This window comes from Bison bison, unplaced genomic scaffold (genome assembly GCF_000754665.1).
Source record: "Bison bison bison isolate TAMUID 2011002044 unplaced genomic scaffold, Bison_UMD1.0 scf7180017864390, whole genome shotgun sequence".
In the NCBI taxonomy this organism is placed as follows: domain Eukaryota; kingdom Metazoa; phylum Chordata; class Mammalia; order Artiodactyla; family Bovidae; genus Bison; species Bison bison.
The window spans coordinates 3,544,346-3,566,568 of record NW_011494962.1 but is presented as its reverse complement, the minus strand read 5'-3'; the positions used below and the strand labels follow the sequence as shown (position 1 = coordinate 3,566,568).

Here is a 22,223-nt window from a genome sequence, read left to right as displayed (position 1 = left end):
GCTGAGTTTTCCAAATTTGCTGGCATATTGAGTGCAGCACTTTCACAGCATCATCTTTCAGAATTTGAAATAGCTCCACTGGAATTCCATCACCTCCACTAGCTTTGTTCGTAGTGATGCTTCCTAGGGCCCACTTGACTTCACATTCCAGGATGTCTGGCTCTCTAGGTGAGTGATCACACCATCATGGTTATCTGGGTCATGAAGATCTTTTTTGTACAGTTCTTCTGTGTATTCTTGCCACCTCTTCTTAATATCTTCTGCTTCTGTTAGGTCCCTACCATTTCTGTCCTTTATGGTGCCCATCTTTGCATGAAATGTTCCCTTGGTATCTCTAATATTCTTGAAGAGATCTCTAGTCTTTCCCATTCTATTGTTTTCCTCTATTCCTTTGCATTGATCGCTGAGGAAGGGTTTCTTATCTCTCCTTGCTATTCTTTGGAACTCTGCATTCAGCTGCTTGTATCTTTCCTTTTCTCCTTTGCTTTTCACTTCCCTTCCTTTCACAGCTATTTGTAAGGCCTCCTCAGACAGCCATTTTGCTTTTTTGCATTTCTTTTCCATGGGGATGGTCTTGATCCCTGTCTCCTGTACAATGTCACGAACCTCGGTCCATAGTTCATCAGGCACTCTATCTATCAGATCTAGTCCCAAATCTATTTCTCATTTCCACTGTATAGTCATGAGATTTGATTTAGGTCATGCCCTGAATGGTCTAGTGGTTTTCTCCACTTTCTTCAATTTCAGTCTGAATTTGGCAATAAGGAGTTCATGATCTGAGCCACAATCATTTCCCGGTCTTGTTTTTGCTGACTGTATAGAGTTTCTCCATCTTTGGCTGCAAAGAATATAATGAATCTGATTTCAGTGTCGAAAAAGGATATATATATATATGTGTGTGTGTCTGAATCATTTTGCTGTACACTTGAAACTAACACAACATTGTAAATTGACTATAGTCCAATTAAAAAAAGAAAAGGCATGTATCATCATGCATCCAATCCATAAGGGTAAAGTGTTATTTTGTGAAACTTTGCTTCAGACATGTGTGTCCATGATAGGGCATGATGTGAAAATGTATTTCTTGTTCTGGATTGTGGGTTTTTTTTTAAGTTTGAAAGCACTGCTTTACTGTATGTTCGGGAATGCAAAATTATATTGTGTTTGTGTGTGTGTGCTCGGTCATGTCTAACTGTTTGCATCCACATGGACTGTAGCCCTCCAGGCTCTTCTGTCCATGGGATTCTACAGGCAAGAATACTGGAGTGGGTTGCCATTCCCTTCTCCAGGGGATCTTCCCAACCGAAGGGTTGAACCGATGTCTTATGTCTCCTGCATTGGCAGGCACGTTCTTTACCAGTTGAGCCACCAGGGAAGCCCAATATCATAATGAGACATCAAAGGGCAAGGAGGAGGAAGAGGCCTGGAGGAGAGCTGTGTGGGTCTGTAGGGTAAAGATAACGACATTAGCACAGAGACTCAATGCAGGAGGAGATCACTGCCAAGGAGGAAGTTTTGAAGGGGAAGTGGCAGTGTGGCTGATTTCTCAGGGGATGTGCTTAGTGAGCCAGGCTGGGAAGAGGAGTCATGACTGGGAGTACAGTGTGAACAGAACTACTCTGATTCTTCTTGAAAGGCAGTCCTGCTACTGCTGCTGCTGCTGCTAAGCCGCTTCAGTCGTGTCCGACTCTGTGCGACCCCATAGACGGCAGCCCACCAGGCTCCCCCGTCCCTGGGATTCTCCAGGCAAAAATTCTGGAGTGGGTTGCCATTTCCTCCTCCAGTGCATGAAAGTGAAAAGTGTGAAGTCCTGCCACTAGATTGAGGCTAATCTTGGGGCCTCAGAGTTTTGTGGCATTGTCATTGTAGTTGTTTGTTTCCTCCTTTGCCATTTTGTGTTCTCTTTTCCTGTGTGCATGCGTATTCAGTTGCAAAGTCATATCCAACTATTTGTGACCCCATGGACTGTTGCATGCCAGGCTCCTCTGTTCATGGAATTATCCCGGCAAGAAAACTGGAGTGGGTTGCCATTTCCTCCTCCAGGGATCATCCCAACCCAGAGATTAAACCCTGGTCTCCTGTGTCTCCTGCATTGGTCTGCAGATTCTTTACCCCTGAGCCACCTGGGAAGTCCTCTCTTTACCTAGATCTCTCATTATTCAGATGTTGGATCTCTTGGCTTGATCCTTTTCCTTTTCTATTTTCTACATCTTTGCTTTTTTACTTGACTTTCTAAAATATTTACTTCAATTTAATCTTCCAACCTTTCTACCGAATTTTTTCACCTCTGTTATATTTTTAATTTCCCAGAGCTCTTTGATCTCAGACCATTCGGTTTTTACAGCATTCTGGGGCTGTTCTGGGTAGTTTGGGATGTAATATCTTCTATTATTTCTCTGAGAATGTTGATTATATGAAGTTGTTTCATGTTCTTGATAAGGCATGATGTAAAAAATATTTCTTGTTCTGGATTGTGATTTTCTTTTTAAGTTTGAAGGCACTGCTTTACAATATGGCAAAGGGTGAAACAAACCAATACAACGCCAATCCCACAAAACTCTGAGGCCCCAAGACTAGCCTCAATCTAGTAGCAGGGCTGTAATTCAAGAAGAATCAGAGTAATTCAGTTCACACTACTCCCAGACGTGACTCCTCTTCCCAGCCCGTCTCACTAAGCGACACCCCTGTGCCCCGAGCAATCGGCTGCCCTGGCACTCCCTCCCAAATCCTTCCTTCTTGGCACCAGTCCCCTCTCTGCTGTCTGTAGGTCTGTAAGAACTCTCAGAGTCTATTTCTTCTGGGCCTTCATACTCCGGCCTGTCTCTTCCACTGTCACCAGAGTTAGGCTCATTATGGCAAGTTCCTTAGCAGTCTGTGCCTCTTGTAGCTGGACTTTCACTGCTTGTAGGGGCTTCCCTGGTGGCTCAGATGGTAAAGAATCTGCCTGCAATGTGGGAGACCTAGGATCGATCTCTGAGTCAGGAAGATCCCCTGGAGAAAGAAATGGCTGCCCACACCAGTTTTCTTGTCTGGAGGATTCTCTGGACAGAGGCTACAGTCCACTGGGTCACAAAGAGTCGGACACTACTCTTTGTGTTAAGTGACTAACACTTTGAAAGTCATCACAGGTTGCTACCTTCCACCTCTTCAGTGCTGTGCCTTCTCTGCCTCCAGGGAGATGTCTTCTACGAGGAGAGGGCCTGTGAAGGCGGGAAGTTTGCCACAGTGGAAGTGACAGATAAGCCTGTGGATGAGGCTCTGAGGGAGGCAATGCCGAAAGTCATGAAGTATGTAGGAGGCTCCAATGATAAGGGTGAGTGTCCCTGGAGGATGGGCTCTGGTCACCCAGGCCAGTGCTGCAGTCTCAGGTCATCGATGGAAAGCACAGGAAAGGACCCAAGATGCCTGTTTCAGTGTCCTGTGACCTTGCTGTTCTGTGTGGGCAGCGGGGCTCTGGGGAGACCCACTGACGTCATGCCGGCTCAGGAGCACTGAGTTCATGCTTCTCTCCCGGGTCTGAGACACAGGTTTCGTTTGTTCGTCCATTTGTTATTTTTTCGCCTTGCAGTGCTTATCTCTGGATTGGTAAACTGGGAAAGGTGTGTCCGCGGTAAGCCAGGCCACAGAACAAAGCCCGCCTCTGACTCGAGACCTCTGCCCCCAGGCCAAAAATCTCATCAGCCCCTAGTAGCTCAGATTCTACGGGGTTCTGAAGATCAGTGAGTGATGAGTGTGGCTGGTCCCTGGCTGTGTTCTGGCAAATAAAGAGCCTGAGAGTTCTTAGTCCCCTTCTGAAACACTTGACAGTCCATGGGGATTCCCTGGCAGTCCAGTGGTTAGTACTCAGTGCTCTCACTGCTGGGGTCCAAGATCTGATCCCTGGTCAGGGAGCTAAGATCCTGCAAGCCACGTGGCTTGGTCTAATAATAAGACTTGGTAGTCCATGCTGGCTGCCTCCCTGTTTTTGTGATAAAATGAGAGGCCTGAAGTTTCAGTATACCTGTTTGTATGTAAACCATATTTAAATAGGACTTTAACACTTAAGGGCTTCCCTTGTGGCTCAGCTGGTAAAGAATCCACCCACAATCTGGGAGACTAGGTTCAATCCCTGGGTTGGGAAGATCCCCTGGAGAAGGAAAAGACTACCCACTCAAGTATTCTGGCCTGGAGAATTCCATGGACTGTATAGTCCATGGGGTCACAAAGAGTCAGACACGACTGAGCAACTTTTCATTTAACTCTTAAGTTCTCTAACTTGGCCTGCACTTTAGAATCAGTACAAACCCAAAATGGTTCAGTATACAAGATGAAAAAAAAATGTATTTAATATTTAGGATATATCTCAAGTTGATAAATGAGAAAGAAGCTTGTATCAAGCTTAGTAATATTTGCTAGAACCAAAGAAATCAGGCTTTGGACATAAGTCAACCAGTAGGAGGTCACGAAGAAGTCTTTTCCTTTCTTAGCACTGTCATAAATTTTCCTCAGAAGAAAATATGTGTAAAAATTATAAACTCACCAAACATTTTTGAAAATAACAAAACAGCACCCCAGTCCATCTTTTCTAATGTAATCATTGTCATATTTGAGTGTATTTTTAGGGCTTTATAATAGGTTTTTAAAATGTAATCATAATAGTATCTTCCTTGGTGGCTCAGATGGTAAAGAATCTGCCCACAATGCAGGAGACCCAGGTTCAATCCCTGGGTCGGGAAGATCCCCTGGAGTAGAAAATAGCAACTCACTCCAGTATGCTTGTCTGGAGAATTCCATAGACAGAGGAACCTGATGGGCTACAGTTCATGGAGTTGAAAAGAGTTGGGCATGACTGAGCAACTCACACACAATATGTAATCGTAGGGTTTGTGCAATATATCCTGTTTCTGTTCCTTATTTCATAATTATTTTCCATTGTAGCTAACTAGTCCTAAGCATGACTATTCATAGCTAAATCATATTGCATCATGTGCCTATAATTTACTTAAACATATTCCTCTTTTGAACATATCTAAATTTTTAACAATTATAAATTCTGCTGAAAGGAAAATCCTATTCCCTAAATAGCCTTTTTCATATTTTAGATTATTTCATTAAAATCAACAATTATGACTTCTCTGGTAGTATAGTGGTTAAGAATCCGCTTGCCAATGCAGGCAAGTGGGGTTCCGTGGGGCAACTAAGCCCATGCACCACAGCTGCTGCAGCTCGTGTGCCCAGATCCCAGGCTCGGCCACAAAAGAAGCCACTGCAATGAGAAGCCCAAGCATCGCCTCTAGAGAACAGCCCCGACTCTCTGCAACTAGAGAAGTAGCCCCCACTAGAGAGCAGCCCCGACTCTCTGCAACTAGAGAAAGCCCGTGCACAGAGGTGAAGACCCAACACAGCCAAAAATGAAAAATTAAATAAAATTTAAAGATAAAATCAGCAATTAGACAGGATGTACTCTGTTGTTATTTAGTTGCTAAGTTGTGTCTGACTCTTTTGCAACCCCATGGACTGTAGCCCACCAGGATCCTCTGTCCATGGGATTTCCCAGACAAGAATATTGGATTGGGCTGCTGGGGTATCTTCTCCAGGTACCTTCTCCAGGGTATCTTCCCAACCCAGGGGTCAAACATGCATCTCCTGCATTGGCAGGTGGATTCTTTACCACTGTACCACCTGGGAAGTAAATGGGTACTGATATATTTATAGTCTTGATATATATTGCTAAATAATTTTTTCTGGGCAAGTTTGAATCACTACCTTCCTACCTCTAGTATGTACAATTAAGAGGTACTTTATATGTATGTGGTGATACATGCTAATGCCTTAAATGCCTATTATAAATTTCAAGAACAACAAATATTGTCTTGAAAGAAGAATGAGACCAGCAGATGGTCCATGGGCCTCAGCAGGTTCTGTCTCTAACACCCATGTCTCTCTGTGGGGTTCTGTGTTTTCAGGACTCGGAATGGGGATGACAGTTCCTATTTCCTTTGCTGTGTTCCCCAGTGACGATGGGGACCTACAGAAGAAATTAAAAGTCTGGTTCCGGATTCCAAACAAGTTTCAAAGCGACCCGCCAGCTCCCAGCGATGACAGCATTAAGATCGAAGACAGGGAAGGCATCACTGTCTATTCCACGTAAGAAGACAATTCTTTGGGCATCCAAGGGTAGTACGTGATTTCCATAATCACTTCTTGAATCATCTGCCATGAACATTTGCATTTAAATTATTTTTTTCCAGTTTTGAGCTGTAATTGATATATAATGTTGCATTTAAGTGTACAGCATAATGCTTTGATTACATATTTATGAAATGATTACCAATGGAAGTTAACATCTTTCATTTGACAAAATTCCAAATCTTTTTCCTGAGATGAGAAATCTTAAGATCCATTTTCTTGCTGCTGCTGCTAAGTCACTTCAGTCGTGTCCAACTCTGTGTGACCCCAGAGACAGCAGCCCACCAGGCTCCCCCTCCAGGGAATCTTCCTGACCCAGGAATAAAACCTTTGTCTCTTACATCTCCTGCATTGCCAGGTGGATTCTTTACCATTAATCTCACCTGGGAAGCCCAATTTCAGAATGCTGCTGCTGCTGCTGCTAAGTCACTTCAGTCGTGTCCGACTCTGTGCGACCCCATGGATGGGAAGCCCACCAGGCTCCCCTGTCCCTGGGATTCTCCAGGCAAGAACACTGGAGTGGATTGCCATTTCCTTCTCCAATGCATGAAAGTGAAAAGTGAAAGTGAAGTGAAAGTCAGACGCTCAGTCGTGTCTGACTGTTCGTGACCCCATGGACTGCAGCCTACTAGGCTCCCCCGTCCATGGGATTTTCCAGGCAAGAGTACTGGAGTGGGGTGCATTGCCGTCTCCGAAGATCCACTTTCTTAGTAACTTTCAAATATGTAGTGCAACAGACAGTGTTGTTAGCTCTAGTCACTTTGCTATACCTTACATCCCCAGAGCTAATTTATCTTATAGCAGGATGTTTCTACCTTTTGACCACTTTTACGCATATCTCCCACCCCCTCACCTCCCCACCCTATGGCAACCACCAGTCTGTTCTGTGTATCTATGAGTTCAGATTTTTTTTAAAATTCCACATGTAAGTGAGATAATACAGTATTCCCCTATCTCTGTCTGTCCTATTTCATTTAGCATGATGCCTTCAAAGTTAATCCATGTCATCACAGATGGCAAGATTTCCTTCTTTCTATGGCTGAATAATACTTCATTGTACGTATATTCCACATCTTCTTTATCCATTCATCTGTCTGTGGACTCCGGTTATTTCTACATCTTGGCTGTTGGTAGATTGGCGCTCCTATGAACGTAGGAGTGCCACTGTCTCTTCAAGTTAGTGGTTTCATTTCCTTCAGATACATACCCAGAAGTGGAATTGCTCGATCATGTGGTTCTATTTCTAATTTTTTTGAGGAACTTCCATACTGTTTTCCATAATGGCTGCACCAGTTTACATTCCCACCAGCTTTACACAAGGATTCCCTTTTCTCCACACTTGTTACTTCTTGTCTTTTTCATAGTAGCCATTCTAACAAGTGTAAAGTGACATTTCGTTGTGGCTTTGATTTGCATTCCCCTGCTGACTAGTGATGATGAACACCTTATTATATACCTTTTGCCCATTTCTATGTCTTCTTTGGAAAAATATCTATTCAAATCCTCTGCCCATTTTTTTAATTAGATTGTTTAGAGTTTTTTAGTCTCAAGTAATAGGAGTTTTTAACATATATTGGCTATTAACCCATTACATATATATGATTTGCAAATAGTTTCTCCCATTGAACAGTTTGCCTTTTTGCTTTGCTGTGCAGAAGCTTTTTAGTTTGATGTCGTCTCACTTGTTTAGTTTTGCTTTTGTTGCCTGTGTTTTTGGTGTCAAATACAAAAAAAAAAAAAAAATCATTGTCAAGACTGGTGTCAAGGAGGCTACCCTCTATGGTTTCTTCTAGGAATTTTACAGTTTCAGGTCTTATGTTCAAGTCTTTTATCCACTTTGAGTTGGTTTTTGTGTATAGTAGTCCAGGGACTTGCCTGGTGGTCCATTGGTTAAGTCTCAATGCTTCCATTGCAGGAAACATGGGTTTGATCCCTGGTGGGGAAACAAAGATTCTACATGCCACACAGTGTGGGCAAAAGTTTAAAAAAAAAAAAAATAGTGGTCCAATTTCAGTATTTTGTATTTGACTGTCCAGTTTTCCCAACACCATTTATTGAAGAGAGTCTCCTTTCCCCGTTGTACATTCGCAGCTCTTTTGTTAAAAATTAGTTGGCCATATATGCATGGGTTTCTTCTGGGGCATTCTATTCTGGTCCATTGATCTATGCATCTGTTTTTATGTCAATATCATACTGTTTTGATTATGATAGCTTTGTAATATAGCTTGAAAGCAGGAAATGTTATGCCTTCATCTTTGTTCTTCCTTTTCCAGATTCAAGGTCTTTTGTGGTTCCATACAAATTTTAAGATTCATTTCTGTTTAAAAAAAAATTCCCTTGGAATTTTTATAGGGATTGCATTTAATCTGTAGATTGCTTTGAGTTGTATGGACACTTGAACAATATTAGTTCTAATCCATGAGCCTGGAATCTTTTAATTTATTTTTGTCTTCTCCAGATTTTCCATTAATGCTTTATAGTTTTGGGTGTAAAAATCTTTCACTTCCTTGCTGAAATTTATTCCTGGGTATTTTGTTCTTTTTGATGCAATTGTAAATGGGATTGTTTCTTAACTTCTCTTTCTAAACTCATTGATGAATTAAGTAAGAAATACTGAGTACTAACAGTTTCTCTCAGAATTTCTTCAGCCTGCAGCACACAAACATTTGCATTGTTTCTAAGTAAACGCCTTTATGTGCTGTGTGTGTGCTCAGTTGCTCAGTTGTGTCTGACTCTTTATAACTCCACGGACTATAGCCCACGAGGCTCCTCTGTTCATGGAATTTCCCAGGCAAGAATACTGGAGTGGGTTGCCATTTTCTTCTCCAGGGGATCTTCCTGACCCAGGGATCAAAGCCATGTCTCTTGTGTCTCCTGCATCAGCAGGCAGATTCTTCACCACTGTGCCACTTGGGAAACCCAGATAAATGCCTTTGCCTGTTGCCAAATTGATTTGGATGTAGAGAATATTCTCCCAACCCCAGCTGAAGCTGGACACCTGCATTTGCCACAGCAGAATTCTGGGAGAATCAGAATATCTAGGTCAGTCTGTAGTTTGGGGTCATGAATACCTGTGGAGCAGGTATTCCCCTTGAATTCCCCACATTCCCCTTGAATGCCAGAAGGGCAGGGAGTGTTATTCATGGTCTGAGGACTTTTAGCAGGGCACATGTGCATCCTGTTGTTCTAGTCCTATTTCCAGGGCCTCACGTGGGGTCCAGGTCCCTTGACTGTAGAAAACAACAGGCGCACGTGTTTTCCTAATTTTGTTCTTCAGGCCTCAGCCTCTCCTAAGAGGTCAGGTCTCTTCGGGATAATCAGTGACTTCCCATTTGCTAAAATCCTCCTGTATGACAGGTGTGAAACCATGGACAGACGAATGAAATCAGGAGCTTCGCCAGGGTTCTGCTCTAGAACAACCTCATGAAAAATATACAAATAATCTCCCACCAGACAGTTTTTGTCCACTCCTCAGGTCTCCAAACTTAGTTACTTTTTATCTGCCCTGCTCCAGCTGCACCCAGAAGGGTGCAGCTTTCAACACTGCTGCTGCTGCTGCTAAGTCGCTTCACTCGTGTCCGACTCTGTGCGACCCCATAGACGGCAGCCCACAAGGCTCCCCCGTCCCTGGGATCCTCCAGGCAAGAACACTGGAGTGGGTTGCTAATTCCTTCTCCCATGCATGAAAGTGAAAAGTGAAACTGAAAACTCCCACTGCAGTCCTCATTCCAACTTTCCAGCCTCCACTGCATAGGCTGCAGAGAAAGCAAACTCTATTTACAGATTGTCAGGACTCTCTTTTCACAGGGCAGGGAGTAAGATGGGGAAGCGGGGTGCCTGTTATGCAAAATTTAGGTAGGCGCTCACTCTCACCGTTGTCTAGTACATATAGGGTAGGCCCTGAGAGTGAAAGGAAAGTGAAAGTGTTAAGTCACTCAGTCATGTCTGACTCTTTGTGACCCCATGGACTGTATCCCTCCAGGCTCCTCTGTCCATGGGATTTCCCAGGCGAGAACACTAGAGTGGGTTGCCATTTCTACTCCAGGGGATCTTCCCAACCCAGGGATCAAACCCAAGTTTTCTGTATTGCAAGTGGATTCCTTATCAACTGAACCACCAGGGAAGCCCCTTATCAGCCAGAATACTTTGGTAAAGAGAACCTTCCCTCATCTACTGTTTGGTTTCCCTAAGACAGAGTCACAGAGAAAAGGCCAGATACCTTCTCTTTAGCTTGATGCCTTCTCTTTATCAGTTTCCAGAATAATGACTTCTTTTCTTAACATCCTCTAAAGGGGAGATAGTGTTGATCTCTGTTTTCTGATTATCAATATAAATATATGAATCACACATAATTGATGTGTTTCAATTCTTTGCAGTTATTATTCTCATTGATGCTCAAATTGTCCCATCTTTGGCCAGTGAGAGCCTCTTCAAATTGGTTTCTTGGTCCTTTTGACATGACCCTGGTAATCTCCATTAGCTTCCTTGGTTATTGGTAGGACAAGATATTTTAAGCACATCTTAACGTTTCTTGCTCTAGAGCTGAAATTAGCCATTTTGCCAAGGAACCCTGCTACCCTATGGTGAAAAGGGACTCTTTAAAAGGTAATTTTCAAGCCAGGTCTGTGGAAGTTTCCTTTACTGCAATTTAAAGGATCTTTTCTCTTCTCCTAAACAGAGGGGAGTGTCTAACATAGCTTGGTGACTTTTTTTTTAACCTGTTATTATCTCTGATAGGCTTTCTTGGATTTCAGTCCCTGGGTCGGGAAGATGTCCTGAAGAAGGGAATGGCACCCCAGTGCAGTATTTTTGCCTGGAAAATTCCATGGACAGAGGAACCTGGCAGGCTACAGTCCATGGGGTCGCAGAGTCGGACACGGCTGAGCAACTAACACTTTGACTTTATATTTGATGCTTTTAGTATCTGATCATTCCTCCACTTGCCACTTGGTGTCACTGCATAGTCAAGTGTGCATTTAAAAGTACCTTTCTGTGGAAGGCAGTTAATGACATAACGAAGGCACAAGTACTATTTCAAATACACATGGGTGCCAGCTCACTTCAGTCATGTCAGATTCTTTGCAACCCTGTGAACTATAACCCGCCAGGCTCCTCTGTCCATGGGGTTCTCTAGGCAAGAATACTGAAGTGGATTGCCATGCCCTCCTCACGGGAGGGATCGCTCCTGCATCGGGCAGGCGGGTTCTATACCACTGGTGCCACCCAGGAAACCCTTCAGATACACAGTGCATCCTCAACTCAGTCTTCCTGTTTTGTGACTTTGTGATGTCCATTGAATAGTAGTATGTGTTAAAAAGCAAATGCTTTTTAAATGAATAGACGTCTGTGAGGAATTAAGAGTTAACAGCTGTTCCTCTGGTCTTTTACAACTGGTGCTTACAAGGGGCTTCGGTCATTCATTTCCAGGTGGATGAACCCAAATCAGCAGGGCTAGCACTGCTGCCTTTTGTCCCAGGTTTCCTGGGAGGTATCCCCAAGTAGACCTCCTCTGTGCTATATGTGCCATGTTCAGTTGCTTCAGTCGCTTCTGACACCAGGCTCCTCTATCCGTTGATTCTCCAGACAAGAACACTGGAGTGGGTTGCCGTGCCCTCCTCCAGGGGATCTTCTCCACCCAGGGATCGAACCTGTGTCTCTTACTTCTCCTGCATTGGCAGCCAGGTTCTTTACCACCAGTGCCACCTGGGAAGCCCCCAAATCCACATGCCCTAGTGGAACTCAGATTCCCTCCCACTGTGTTCTGAGTTCTGCCTTCTGCCTTCCTAGAGGTCCCCTGCATCCTCCCATCCCGTTCAGATCCATCCTGACTCCTCCGTCTTCCACATCAGTTGCTGGCACAGTCCTCGTCACCCCCTGCTGTGCGTGCCCCTCCATCCTTATGACCACGGTCTTCATCATCTCTTGCCTGAACTGTTGCAAGGCCTCTTGAGCATTTCTAGCTCTTCCACTTCTGCCCCTTCTGACCTGCCCCTCTGTCTCCTCCAGCCCTAAAGCTAAGGACCACCGATGGCACTCCGCCCCCTTCTGTTTGACTCTGGTTGTGGGCCTCGCCTGCCTCTGCCTGAGGCACACCCCGAGGTTGGGACTGAGCCCGGGGTAGTGTAAAACCAGACGGGAGAGGGATAGGCTTTGGGTTGGGTCCCCAAAGGTTCCACCAAGCAGTGAATCCTACCGAGTAAAGAGCCTTGTCGTGGCATATGCTGTCCTCTACAACACAGCCCCACTCCAGGGTTCCACCTGGCCTCAGAGCATCCCATCCCCACCTCCCAAAGCCCACCTAAACACACATGTACAACATCCACGACCAGACCTTCACTCACTCACCCAGCGCCTCTCAGCCCCTCCCCAGTCTCTGTTCATTGGCAGCTCTGTGAGGCAAGAATTTTGATCCTGTTCATTGCCAGCAACACAAGAGATGCTCCAGCAATAACAGCTTGATGTCACATCCTCCTTAGCCTCCTCCCCTTCACGTTCTAAGTCGGAACCAATCATTCCTTGTTCTTTGCCCCGAGAGTGTTCCGTATGTACCTCTAGCCTAATCTTTTCTCCTGCCCTGCATAATTTTTGTGTTTCTGTCCTGACCAGTACAGTTGGACCTTGCCAGGGCAGAAAGACTTCCCCATCATCTTTACAACTCTCTGTTGTCAAGCGTGTGTTTCCTGCTCAGTGATGCTCAACTTGTTAAGCCTGGTTCCATCCAATTAAGTGGAATGCCATATGGTGTTATGCATCTTTCCCATTGACATGGGATTATCAGCTCTTTGTCTTAGGCTTCTTTTGCATAGCACAGGAGCTTCCTGCATAGCAGACTCTCCGCAAATCTGTGCTGACCTGTAGATTGCAAAAGTTCTAGACCAAATGGTCAGGCTCAGAGTCATTCCATTTCTCCTCTTCCTTATTGCACTCCCTGAAAGATAACACTTGATCATTTTTTGAACTTTGGACCAGAGCTTCTATCTGCTAGCCCGCCTTCATCATCCCCCTCCACCCCAACTCTTCCGGACCTTTTAGTCAGTTCCTTTTGTATTTCTGGAATCCAGGGTGTGTGTTTTCTTTCTCAGTTCCCATGGCAACCAAATTCTCGGGAATACTGAACTCTGACGTTGAGTAAGATAAAAAAGACAGCCCTGGAGGTGAGCAGCTTTGAAGATGGAGATTTAGACTCTTGTTAACAGACTTGTATACAGTCTAATGTACAGACTTCTCATTTCTTTCTTTTGAGGAGCTCAAAGAGCTTACGAGCATTCCGCAACAGGTGCAAACATGCCCGTGGCCTTGGAGAATGGGGCACCACGCGGTTTTCTTCCAAGTGCAGTGTGGAAGCTGAGCTCTGAGGATGAGGCAGCCAGAGCTGGGCCTCCTTCACATCCTGGGGCCCTGGGCCTGGAAGGGTTTGGTGTCCTGGCTTATTCGTGCGGTTCTGTGATGGAGGTTTGGGAGGGATGGTTAGACTGAAGGCAGGGAACACACATGGATCTTTCTGTAGCTCGCCCAGCTTTGTTTGTTTCCTTGATGAAGCAATAGGGAAATTTTCATCCTCATTATGAGCGTCTCAGTCGGCCTGAGAATAAATATCAAGAGTCAGGGTTTTTGTTCCAGTAATGAATGAAAGAATCCCTGAATGATGACGTTCTCCACATCACTCTGCTGGGTCTCCCTGTACTCAGACGGCTCCTTCTCAGTGGCCTTTTCTGAGTCCTCATCTTCCTCCCACCACCTGGGGATTAGGATTCCCAAGAACAGCGTGCCTGTTTGCTCACCACCTGGCCTCGTCTGCCTCTTGGCCATGACCACAGCCAGCACTCCCTCACGGGTGACGCCCAGGTGTCTGTTACTGGACCCGTCTTTTTCCCCAGTTGTTTCTCTGACTCCAGTTCTTTCCAGAGGCTGAGATTTCGCAATGCCCTCCATGCGCTTAGGGGCACAGTGACTGTTGCATGAATGTGGTTCATTCATAAGAGACACCTTTATATCAACATGTCCCAAACCAGATGGTGAACCCACCCACCCCTCCTCTCCAAAGGGACTCTTCAGAATCCCTCTTCTGCTTGGCGGCATGTTTCCATTCAGAGACTTAACTGGAAGCCCTCGAGAATCCTCCCTTCTCCCCACCCCTCACCCTGGCCTCCCTACCCTCCAGCTCACCTCCCAGACTTGCCTTTGTCCAGGCTTTCATTGTCTCACATTTGGCTGTTCCTAGCCTCCATGTCTCCCTTCTCCATCCCTCTACCACCTCCAGAGGGGTCTCTTCAAACTACAGTCTGATAATGGCATGGGGCGGGGGGGTGCCACGTGTTGTGGCATGCAGTTTAGTTCACTGACCAGGGATCGAACCCGTGCCCCTGCAGTGGAAGCACAATTCTTAACCACTGGACCATCAGGGAAGTCACTAGTCCCTTAACTTTAAAACCCCTTCCTGAGTCCATCTTTGTATCTAAGGTCAGCCTCAGAGTCCTTAGCATGACCTTCAACATGACCCTAGTCAGTCCACTTGCTTTGCATTCCCACCACTGTGCCCTTAGTAGGTGCTCCAGATTTTATTCTACGAGTTAGTGAATATGGAGGCCAACAGATTCAGTGCCCTCAAAAACAGCCACTTTGATTGTTTATCGCAAAATTGTTCATTTAGCCAAGGGGTCTAATATATGTGTTAGGTCAGAATATGCTGGTGGACAAAGAATGACCAGGATCACTGCCCTCACGGGGCGTGAGTCTCCCTACCACGGAACTCAGACTGTAAACAATGAATAATTTATATAGCATGTTAGAATAAATTATATAGTATTCAGTATGTTAGAAGGTGAGAAGTGCTGAATAAAGAAAAGGATAGGAGAGAAGGAAGAAAGAAACAGGGAGGAAGGGTAAGGGAAGAATGGGGAAGGGGAGTGCTATTAGACGATAAAAAGCATTTTGAGAGGAGACCTCACTGAGAAAATGAGATTGTCATTTGAGCCAGGTCTTCATTATTAGGCCCTGGGTTCTGGATCTTACTTTCAGTTGCCATCCTGTCCCTCACCTTGGGAGTCAGGGAATTGAACAACTGTTCTGAGCGGACTATAAAGTCCAATGACAACAGTACCTGCCGTTTGCTGTGAGTTTCCTCTGTGATGGGCATGAGGCTGAGTCGTTTGCAGGGTTTTCTCGTCTGTCATCTTCACAACAGTTTTCTGAGATTGACGCCCTCATCCCTACTGAGCAGTTGAAGGACCAGAAGGCTAGAGACATTAAAGCACTTGCCCAAGACCAGGAGCTGACAGACAATAGCAGAGCTAAGATGTGAGCCCACAACTATCCATTTTGCCTCCAGCTGATGAATGAAAAAGGTTGAGGACAAACCACTGCTTTGGATGTTTCTAGAAACCAGTAGCTTAAAGAGCCAACATCGTCCATTTTCATAGAAAACAGTATCAATATGTGAGAGGGGGCTGCAGAGGCACTAAATTCCTGCCCCCCGCCCCATTCAGCATTTGATTGGTTGCAGACAGGTGGTCCTTAATCTATAGACATTCTTTGAAAATAAGCCGAACATCTTACGGGCTTTTATTGCCAAACCAGTACATCCTTAATATTCACCCTCTGTCTCCTCATCCAGTTTTATCTCACTAGAGCCTCGGTGAAGCTAGAACTCACCTTTCTCCGTCAGTCTTACACTCTTGCATAGACTTGAAGAACTAACCATCATGTCTCCCAAATTGGTCTCAGCCCTGTGTTCTATAGCTGTTATCTAGACACTGGAATAACCAGCTCCTTCAAGATGAAATCCTGGGTATTTGCAGATCAGTAGCCCTGTGATGTACGTGCTGAATGCTTAGCAAGCCTGACTAACCACTCATAAAAGAGCAAAGCGTGAGTCAGAGAACCCCACCAAAAATAATGCATTTGGCTGAATCTTGGCTTGGTGTGGATTCAGACCTTTGAGTCATAAAGTTCATTAGAAATGGGGATGTCCTTGACTCTAATAAAGATTTTAGTGCAGCCCAGATTTAGAATGATATATTTAGGGGAGGTCGCAGGATGAATTTTTGGAGCAGAGGCAGTGATGTAAGGAAAGAGTCATAGTCTTGAAAAGACGAGCTTTATTGTTTCTCTGTCTCCGCCTTCTGCCATCAAGAGAAATGCCTGATTTAGGAAAATTCTCTTTACTTAGAAAACGAAGGCTTTCCTGATTTGAGCAGGAGAAGGGGTTCATTGAATCTTCCCTGGTAGCTCAGATGGCAAAGAATCTCTGCAATGCAGGAGACCCAGGTTCGATCCCTGGGTTGGGAAGATCCCCTGGAATAGAAAACGGCAACCCGCTTTAGTATGCTTGCCTGGAGAATTCCGTAGACAGAGGAGCCTGGTGGGCTACAGTCCATGGAGTCGCAAAGAGCCAGACATGACTGAGCAACTAACACACACAAGCACAAGGATTTATTGGGCTTCCCAGGTGGCGCTAGTGGTAAAGAACCTACCTGCCAACGCAATAGATGTGAAAGACAGGGGTGTCAGAAAGATCCCCTAAAGGAGAGTATGGCAGCCCATTTCAGTATTCTTGCCTGGAGAATCTCATGGACAGAGAGGAGCTTGGTGGGCTACAGTCCATGAGGTCGCAGAGTCAGACATGACTGAGCAACTTAGCATGCATGTATGCAGCGATTTATTACAAGTGATTTCTTGGCAGGTGCTTCAAGCTTGTCTTGGAGCCCTCCCAGGGCTTCCTCGGGTCCCTGTCTTTGGCTGCTCTGTATTTTAACAAAGCTGCTACTTGTCCCAGCTGGGATGTGTGAGAAACCAGTGCTCCATCTCCACCCTAACAACCCTGGTCCTCCCCCATCCCCTCCACCTCTCCACCCACCCCCATCCCAGCTGGAGACAGAGAGGCAGCTGGGGCAGCAGAGGGAGCTAGAGAAAACAATGAAGGCTTGGCCTTGGGAAAAGTTGGCCTCCCATCTCGGGGAAATTTCAGGAAGGGAAGGGAAGTACAGTACTTTAGTACTGTACAGTACAGTACTGGTTCCAGGAACCCCGCCATTACCAAAATCCAAGGATGCTCGAGCCCCTTATATAAAATGGTATATAATCCTTCTGTATACTGTAAATCATCTCTAGATTACTTAGAATACCTATCACTATAAATGCTATGTAAATAGTTGATATGTGTCATTGTGCTCACTCTGTTGTGTCTGACTCTTTGTGAACCTATGAACAGACTGTAGCCCACCAGGCTCCTCTGTCCATGGGATTCTCCAGGCAAGAATACTGGAATGGATTGCCACTTCCTCCTCCAGGGGATCTTCCCGGCCTAGGGATCAAACCCTTGTCTCCTGAGTCTCCTGCATTGCTGCTGCTAAGTCACTTCAGTCGTGTCCGACTCTGTGCGACCCCATAGACGGCAGCCCACCAGGCTCCCCTGTCCCTGGGATTCTCCAGGCAAGAACACTGGAGTGGGTTGCCATTTCCTTCTCCAATGCATGAAAGTGAAGTTGCTCAGTCAGGGATTCTTTACCACTGAGTCACCAAATAGTTGGTGGCAGGTGGCAAATTTAAAGTTTTGCTTTTTGAAACTTTCTGGAAGGTTTTTTTTTTCCCCTAAATATTTTCAGTCTGCCGTTAATTGAGTCTGCAGGCCCAGAACCCACCAATAGAGAGGGCCGATGGTACTGTGTTTCAGGTTCTGCGTTAGTTTTTTTATACCCTTGATTGTAGTTAATGTTCATAATTAATTGAAAGGAAAAGGAAACATACCCCAATTTTGGGTTCTCAGGTGGCCCTAGTGGTAAAGAACACGCTTGCCAGTGCAGGAGACATAAGAGACTCAGGTTCAATCCCTGGGTCTGGAAGATCCCCTGGAGGAAGAAATAGCAACCACTCCAGTATTCTTGCTGGGAAATCTCGTGGACAGAGGAGCCTGGCGGGCTACAGTCCATGGGGTTGCAGAGAGTTGGACATGACTACAGTGACTTAGCACGCAGGCACCCGAATTTTACACAGGATGCTCTGAGGCTCAGTGAGCTTCAGTCCACCCCAGTAGAAAGGGGCAGATGTGAAATCTTACCACTAGAGCCTGCTTGTTGTAAATAAGAGTGATGAGTGACTTTTTTGGAAAAAAATCCCCCCTCTCTCTGAGACTCTGCCCTTTCTTAACCTGCAACTTGCTCTGTGTCCCCAGGCAGTTTGGTGGTTATGCTAAGGCAGCTGATTACGCTGCCCAAGCCGCCCAGCTGCGGTCCGCCCTGGAGAGCACAGCCAAGTACCAGACTGACTTCTACTTCTGCACCGGGTATGACCCTCCCATGAAGCCCTACGGACGTCGCAACGAGGTCTGGCTGGTGAAGAGCAGTGAATGAGTCACTGGCTGTGCCCCAAGCTCCGCGGGGGTCTGCATCTGTGCCCACTTCCCCTGGGAAGAAGCAGCGCCCCCGTGCCGCTCCAACAGAACCAACTTCCCTTCAGAGCCAGTCACTGCCAATTTCCTGAGATAAGCATGGTCCAGATGCTGAGGCTCTGTTTCTCTTGGTGGGAAATAACGTACCCACGATACACATGCGTCCTCCTAATTGACTTATAGACAATTCAGTGGTAGGCCAGAAAAACCCAGCAGCATTTTTCCAGCTCTCTGGATCCCCTAAAAACAGATATTTACAAATCATGAAAACTGTATTTTTATTAATCCACGAAGAAGTGTGATTTATGCGTGATCTTTCATATGTAATTCTTAGAAGAGCTTTCTTTAAAAAGAAGCCAAAAATAAAGATCTTTGACTTTAAACAGCTGAAACAAATCCTGTTGTTGTTTAGTCACTTTCTCTTCTATCCCCAAAAACCCCAAACAGTGGAGCATCATCAGATGACGAAGGGAGGACTTTCAGTCTCCTGCCCCATGGTGAGGACACAGGTAATGGGATGTCAAACAGTGAATTAAGAAAAGACAGGGACAGGAGCCGAGGAATATTAATTGTTTATCTTCATTCTGGATTAAATAGTGAAAAATAGGACAGAGACCAAGGTGGCTGATTGTCAACCTATGGACTAGTAAAGCAATCGAAAAATGGATGGAAGACCTATAGACATTTCTCCAAAGAAGAAATACAGATGGCCAGTAGGCACATGTGAAGATGTCCAACGTCACTAATTATTAGAGAAATGCAGGTGAGAACTACAGTGAGGTACCACACAGGTCAGAATGGCCATCAGTAAAAAGTCTATAAATAACAAAGTCTGGAGAGGGTGTGGAGAAAAGGGAACCCTCCTACACTGTTGGTGGGAAAGTAAGTTTGTGCACCCACCATGGAGAACAGTAAGGAGGTTGCTCAGAAAGCTAAAAATAGAATTATCATATGATCCAGCAATCCCTCTCCTTGGCATATATCCAGACAAAACTAAAATTTAAAAGCCCCTATGTTCATAGCAGCACTGTTTATAGCAGCCCTGGTAGCTTAGTGGCAAAGAATCCTCCTGCCAGTGCAGGAGACACAGGTTTGATTCCCAGTCCAGGAAGATCCCACCTGCTGTGGAGCAACTAAGCCCGTGAGCCGTAACTATCGAGCCAGTGCTCTGAAGCCCAGAAGACACAACTGTTGAACCCGTGTGCTGCAACTGCTGAAGCCCTCACATCCTAGAGCATGTGCTCCACAAGAGAAGCCACTGCAATGAGAAGCCCAAGGACCACAACTAGAGAACAGCCCCCACTCACCACAACTAGGAAGAAAGCCTATACAACGGTGAAGAACCAGCACAGCCAAAAATAAAATTATTTTTTAAAAACTCCAAATCTTGTATTTAAAAAAAGATGTGATGTGTGTGTGTGTGTATATATACACACACACACACAATGGAATATTACTCAGCCATAAAAAATGAAATAATGCCATTTGCATCAACATGGGTGCAGCTAGAGATGATCATACTAAGTGAAGTAAATGGAAAAGAGAAAGGCAAATACCATATGGTATCACTTAGATATGGCGTATAAAATATGACACAAATGAGCCTATCTATGAAACAATCACTAACAGAACAGACTGGTAGTTGCCAAGGAGGAGAAGGTTGAGGGAGGCATGGAGTGGGAAGTTTGAGGTTAACAGATACAAGCTGAAGAGTGGATAAACAACAAGGTCCTGATGGATAACACAGAACTATATTCAATATCCTATGATAAACCATAATGGAAATGAATATTTTTTTAAAGTATACATTTACATATATATACATATATATGTTGGAGAAGAAAATGGCAACCCATTCCAGTGTTCTTGCCTGGAGAATTCCACGGATGAAGGATCCTGGTGGGCTGTAGTCCACGGGGTTGCAAAAAGTCAGATACAACTGAGCCACTAACACATACACACACACATATATATGTATAGATGAATAACTTTGCTGTACAGCAGAAATGAACATTTCTGTAAATCAACTATACTTCAATAAAAAATATTGATTAGAAAAATAAAACATCCCTCAAGAAAAAGAATTATCCTTGTATGTTTTGTGATCACACCCAATAAACTTTGTCCTGTGTGTACCACAACATAATTCCACACTCTCCTGCTTACACAGATACTTAGGGGTCATCAGGTGATTGTACTGTGCAATGCTTGGCTGAGCTCAGGTTAAGACCTTCATTTACATTTGGCTTCTCCACTCTTGAGTAATGTTACTTTGATCTTGAGCACTGTAATTAAAGCTTCATAGCATGCCACGCAGATGGGTATTTATTTGATTGAATGCCATAGGTTTTGCCTTCGAATTTATATCCTTGACAAGCTCTAGGTTTTCCTTCCAAGTATTTGGTTTCTATAGCAACCATAATTCTCTAGGAATAAGAAGATAGACTGAAGCAATACACATGCAGAATCAGAAACCAATCCATGTAAGGTGGAAAATGGCCAGGGTAGACTGAAGGTGTGGGCTGCATAGAGTCTTCTCATAATCAAACAAGGAATAAAATCTGAATCACCTTTTCTTGGCAAGGAGTTAATTATCAGTCGCTTCAGTCATGTCTGACTCTGCGATCTCATGGATTGTAGCCTGCCAGTCTCCACTGTCAATGGGAATCTCCAGGGAAGAATACTGGAGTGGGTTGCCATGCCCTCCACCAGGGGATCTTCCTGACCCAGAGAGCGAACCTGTCTTTTATATCTCCTGCATTGGCAGGCAGGTTCTTCCAACTAGCGCCACCTGAGCAGCCCAGACTTTCATCAAAAAGTCATTTTATGTGCTGGCTCAAACACAGCCTTTTCTCACTCGGGCCTCTTCCTCCTGGGTTCCCTTCCCTCTAGCAGAACCAGAATAAATGCTGGTTCCCCCGCAACGTCCCCCACTTTCATGCTCCGTGACTTTGCTTACCTTGCCTCCCACACCTAGAATCCACCCCCCACCTCCCTATCTATCCTCTACCCATCTTTCAAGTCCCAGCTCAAGAGTCTTTGAATCTGTTAGAATAGGACAGAGTCCAGAATGGGGGTGGCTAAGAGACAAGGAAGGGAAAAGCCCTCAAAAATAGAACCAGGGAAGGTCCCAGGACCTCGGAGTGAGGACCTCAGGTAGAACAAACAGCTCTCCTGGCTAGCCCAGTTTACATAGGGAAGGCCCAGGGGGAGGAGAAAAAACATACAAAAAGAGGAGCCAAAGGGCCGGGGGTCTGTCTCTCTCTCTGTCTCTCTCTCCTCTTGGATCGGCATGCCCTCATGCCTCGAGGATGTATTTTCCTTTATTTTCTAAATAAAACTGAGCTGTAACACTGATCACTGTGACACGGTCTCCAGTTACATCCCTCTTCCTTAGTGATTTATAGTCCCCAGTCACCCCCGTAGAGTAAGGGCAAGAAAGGGAATACTGCCTGCCATATCAGTACACAAAGGCTGTCATGGTCATCAGCCAGTGAGCCCTGGGGGAACTCGGGAAGGAAAAGAATACGTGCCACCTAGTAGCCATCCGACTGCAGCTTCCCCCTACGGTGAGCCCTGAGGACACTCAGGATGTGAAAACACAGGATGCTGACCCCAGATAGCTGAGGTGCATATCAAATAAATGATTTTAGTGAGCCCAGACTCTTGC

The 22,223-nt window shown here is 45.2% G+C and overlaps 1 protein-coding gene across 1 annotated transcript in view; it reads left to right on the top strand.

The window, feature by feature from the left end:
- Positions 1 to 18,949, top strand: part of HEBP1 (heme binding protein 1) — a 37,592-nt gene extending 18,643 nt beyond the window's left edge. The window contains exons 2-4 of the mRNA XM_010858705.1: positions 3,175 to 3,313; positions 5,946 to 6,126; positions 18,338 to 18,949. Coding sequence (XP_010857007.1) covers positions 3,175 to 3,313; positions 5,946 to 6,126; positions 18,338 to 18,515 — 498 coding nt within the window. The 3' untranslated portion in view covers positions 18,516 to 18,949. The remainder of the gene's footprint in view (positions 1 to 3,174; positions 3,314 to 5,945; positions 6,127 to 18,337) is intronic.
- Positions 18,950 to 22,223: the final 3,274 nt, after the last annotated feature.